This window comes from Bos javanicus, chromosome 15 (genome assembly GCF_032452875.1).
Source record: "Bos javanicus breed banteng chromosome 15, ARS-OSU_banteng_1.0, whole genome shotgun sequence".
Taxonomy (NCBI): domain Eukaryota; kingdom Metazoa; phylum Chordata; class Mammalia; order Artiodactyla; family Bovidae; genus Bos; species Bos javanicus.
Genome location: NC_083882.1, coordinates 80,086,782 through 80,091,430, shown reverse-complemented (window position 1 = coordinate 80,091,430; position 4,649 = coordinate 80,086,782). Strand labels below are relative to the sequence as shown.

The following is a 4,649-nucleotide window of genomic DNA, read 5'->3' as shown; positions in this document are numbered from 1 at the left end:
AGATCAGGTGGTCTGGTATTCCCATCTCTTTCAGAATTTTCCACAGTTTATTGTGATCCACAGCCCCAAGAATACTGGAGTGGATTGCCCTGTCCTCCTCCAGGGGATCTTCCCAACCCAGGGATCAAACTCGGATCTCTCACATTGCAGGCAAAATTTTTTTTTCACTTTTTATTTTTTTATTTTATTTTATTTTTTAACTTTATAATATTGTATTGGTTTTGCCATATATTCTTTACCATCTGAACCACCAGGGAAGCCCTATCACTTCAAACATTACTCTAATTTTTTTGCATTGAATATACTGGTGTGTTAGGAAATCTGGAATCTATTTTGGACATGGTGACACTCTGCTCTGAAGATATCTGAATATTGTCATCTTCTTAAGTGAGTTGATTTTCTTTTTTCTTTTTTAAAATTAACAAGGTTTGTGTTAAACTACAGACTTCATGGATGATTTCATAATACTAGTTCATATTTTAGTGTTGTCTGGGGTACTGGAATTGTCCCCCACAGCCACATGCATCAGGATAAGTGAACTGGAAAATTCATACAAAGAATAAGGATCTGACTTTCATTGGCTCTTTTTTTCTTCAATTCAGCCCCCCAATTCTGTGACTATTGACTCAAACATTTTTATTCTTTAGATCAGAAAACCTGGGTTATATTCAGGATTTCTATTTGAATGGTGCAAACTAGGACCTTTCCTCAAAACAGAAATTGCAAAATGGGAAAATAATCCATTCCTTTGACTTCTAATGCTGTAAGAATCTTCTCCACACAATGGCACCCTACCTTAACCATCTCTTCATTGACCTATAGAGTTCAAAAAGACATCAACAGCACGAATTTGTCAGAAATCTCTTCAAGGCAGCCTTCACGTCCTTGTTCCTCAGGCTGTAGATCATGGGGTTCAGCATGGGAATCACCAGTGTATAAAACACTGAAGCCATTTTATCGGTTTCTAATGAATGGTTATTTCGAGGCTGTAAATACATGAAAAGCAGAGTTCCATAGAAGACTGACACTGCTGTCATATGTGAAGCGCATGTGGAGAAGGCTCTTTTCCTTCCTTCTGATGAGCGTATCCTTAGAATGGACACAATGATGTTGAAATAAGATGCTACAACTACAGTTATGGAAAACATCAAGTTTGTAGATGCAGATATGAAGACTACTGTTTCTGGAAAGGAAGTATTGGAGCAGGACAATGCTAAGAGAGGGACAATATCACAGTAAAAATGATTGATTACATTGAAAGAGCAATAAGCCATTGAAAATACAGAAAAGGAAGTCACAATCGATGTGGAAAAGCTATAGAGGTATGTGAGGGAAACTAGCAGAAGACAGATCCGCCGAGATACAACCGCCATGTAGAGCAGGGGGTTACAAATGGCCACATAGCGGTCATAGGCCATCACAGCTAAAACGAAAATTTCGGCTACAATGAAAATCAAGAACCCGCCTAGCTGAATGGCACATTCATAGAAGGAGGTGGTGTGTTTCTTTACTAAGAAGTTTATCAGCATTTTAGGGGCAATGACAGTTGAATTGCCAAGATTGACCATGGCCAAGTGCCTGAGGAAGAAATACATGGGGGTCTGAAGCCGAGAGTCCACACTGGTGAGGGTGATGATGCTTAGGTTTCCTGTCACGGTCAGTCCATAGATGACCAGGAAGACAAAGAAGAGTGGGATCTGGAGGTCTGGACGTTCTGAGACTCCTATGAGAATAAACTCAGTGACTCGGGTGAAATTTCCATTAGCCATGTAACAGTTTTGAAATTAATCTATTTGGGGAAGAAAAGAAAATGTGGTTACAAACTTCCAAGTAATTATTTTCATGGATTGTCATTAGATGACAAGGGCAATTCTTGGGGTGGGGTTTCCTGAAATCATGTTTCCAAATTACATCAGCTCCTCTACTTCTGCTGAACTCTAGTGTACTCCAGCTTATATAGCTTTCCTAAATGGAAAAAAATAAATGTGAAAAAGCAGCCACTGTAAAGCACAAACATTGTATCCATCCTCTAATTTTCTCTGTCAGAGTTCCACATTGTATTTTTTTTTTTTTTTTGCCAATTTTCATGATATTTGCCATTCTAAGCATCCCCTCACCTACCTCCTGAGATCAAGCTTGTAATAACACTGTCATGGACTATTGTATCCTTCTGGTCTCCACATCATGATTCATATTAGCTGATAGGCAGATAGCAGTCATTAAAATTTTGGGGTGGCATGTAATCTGAGATATTTTTAGAATAATTGAAAAAAAGCTTTAGCCTTGTTTTCAATGCATTCCATAATCAGATGCATATCATTTTTTCTATTCATATCACATCAGACCAGGCTTTTTGAACTCTAAATTTTCATCTCAGTCTTTCTGTTTCCCTGCTGACATTCAAAAGGACCAGTTGCACTAAGAGCACACAACCTAGAATATAAACCTTTTATTCTTACTGTTATTTTCTCTTATGCTGCAGAGATTCTGGTTTATCAAACCAGGAATCTAGTCCAATCCAAGGAGTGGGATTGAGAAAGAAAGGCAATCCTGAAGGTTGCTGAGCCAGTTCTATTCCTCTTTCCTACATAGTATTTTCTGCTGTTTCTCTAGGCTTCCGTGGTGGCCCAGGTGGTAAAGAGTCTGCATGCAATGCAGGAGACCCAGGTTTGATCCCTGGAAGATCCCCTGGAGAAGGAGATGGCTGTTTCTCTACCAAGTCCGACTCTGCTTTCAGGCTCCTCCCTCACACACAGATAAGGACCAGGTGTTGCCTGGTCTGCTCTCATGGGTTTCACTGGACAAAGAGAGACACATTGGATTAAGCAAAGGAATTCAGATTTCTAGTATCAGTCCTACAACTCTAAAGTCTTCAGCTGTGCTGCTGCTGCTGCTGCTAAGTAGCTTCAGTCATGTCCGACTCTGTGCGACCCCATAGACGGCAGCCCACCAGGCTCCCCCGTCCCTGGGATTCTCCAGGCAAGAACACTGGAGTGGGTTGCCATTTCCGTCTCCAATGCATGAAAGTGAAAAGTGAAAGTGAAGTCGGTCAGTCGTGTCCGACTCTTAGCGACCCCATGGACTGCAGCGCACCAGGCTCCTCCGTCCATGGGATTTTCCAGGCAAGAGTGCTGGAGTGGGGTGCCACTGCCTTCTCAGTCAGCTGTGCTAGGATTATTCAAATGCTTACTGAGGGTATCTCCATGTTCAGTGTCAGTAATTATCTCTTTCTGAAATTTCAGATTCTTTTACCTTGTCCATTCTTTTTTTAATTTTGATTTTAATTTTCTGCTTTAAGAATATATAGCATGTAATCTGCCCCATTAAATGACTTATGGGTCAATTGTACAGTATTGTTAATTAAAGTTACTATATTGTACAGTGGATCTCTATATCTTATTCAATCTTAGGTAAATGAAACTATGTTTGTTGATTAGCAATTCCCCATGTAATTCAACTTACAACTTCTGGTTATTTATCCAAAAAAAACTGCTTCAGTATCTTAAATAGATAGGGATACCCTGCCGATTCTTCTTATTTGGGAAACGGTATTTCTGGTCATTTTTTAAATATTCTACTGCAACATTTTATATCCTTCCATTGAGGACTAATATTTAGAATAGACAGAATACAAAAATATGCAGTGGGAAGACTGACTTTTCAATCTTCAGTCCTGGTGATAGCAGTTAGGAGTTATGTGGGGTTCATGACTTTCTTATAGCTCTTAATAAATCATTATACTTTTTTACCAGTCTACTCACTAAGTTTGTAAAATCCTTTCTGAAAAACAAACAAACAAATGCTAAGAAACCAGCAAGGAAAACAAACAAGTAAAAATTATCCAAGTTTATGCATGGGAGTTATTTTCATACTGAAGAATATGCATATCTATATATTAAAATTATCTGGGGGCTTCCTTGGTGGTTCAGCTGGTAGAGAATTCTCCTGAAATGTGGGAGACCTGGGTTCAATCCCTGGGTTGGGAAGATCCCCTGGAGATGGGAACAGCTACTCACTCTGTTATACCCACAATATTCTGGCCTGGAGAATTCAGTCCATGGGGTCACAAAGAGTTGAACACGACTGAGCAACTTTCACTTCACTTCACTTCAGGGTCAATGTGGCAGATTCATTTTGATATATGGCAAAACCAATACAATATTGTAAAGTTAAAAAATAAAATAAAATAAAAGTTAAAAAAATATTTTAGGTATATATGTTTCATGAATAATATGTAAATTATTATTTTTCAAATATTGCATTGGGTATATATACAAAAAACAAATATTATATTAAATAAATACTAAAAAGTATTTGTTATTGATCTGAAATTTAAATGCCACTGAGGAGCCTGTATTTTATCTGGAAATCCTAACATAAATGGATTCTCTTAGATTGCATTGGTGACGATTATTTTCAGGTACCTGTAACTTCTTCACTTGCAATATCCAAATACCACTTTTGACTTTCACAAATCGAAGGATAAATGACATGTAGTCAAGTCATATGATTAATGCCTTAAACACTACCATCCTATTCCAGGGAAACCAGTTAGCAAAGGAAATAATGAAATGTTTGTGGTGTAAAGAATAAGCAGTCAGTGACCATGATAGTGTCCTTAGTCAGAATCTAAGAATCAAGGGAAATTA

At 38.3% G+C, this 4,649-nt stretch overlaps 1 protein-coding gene across 1 annotated transcript; it reads right to left on the bottom strand.

Annotated features, from left to right (window-relative positions):
* Window positions 1-836: 836 nt before the first annotated feature.
* On the bottom strand, window positions 837-2,150 carry LOC133261100 (olfactory receptor 8J1-like). The gene has a single exon (XM_061439665.1). The coding sequence runs from the start codon at window positions 1,767-1,769 to the stop codon at window positions 837-839; it is 933 nt and encodes a 310-aa protein (XP_061295649.1). The 5' UTR covers window positions 1,770-2,150.
* Between the last annotated feature and the right edge of the window lie 2,499 nt (window positions 2,151-4,649).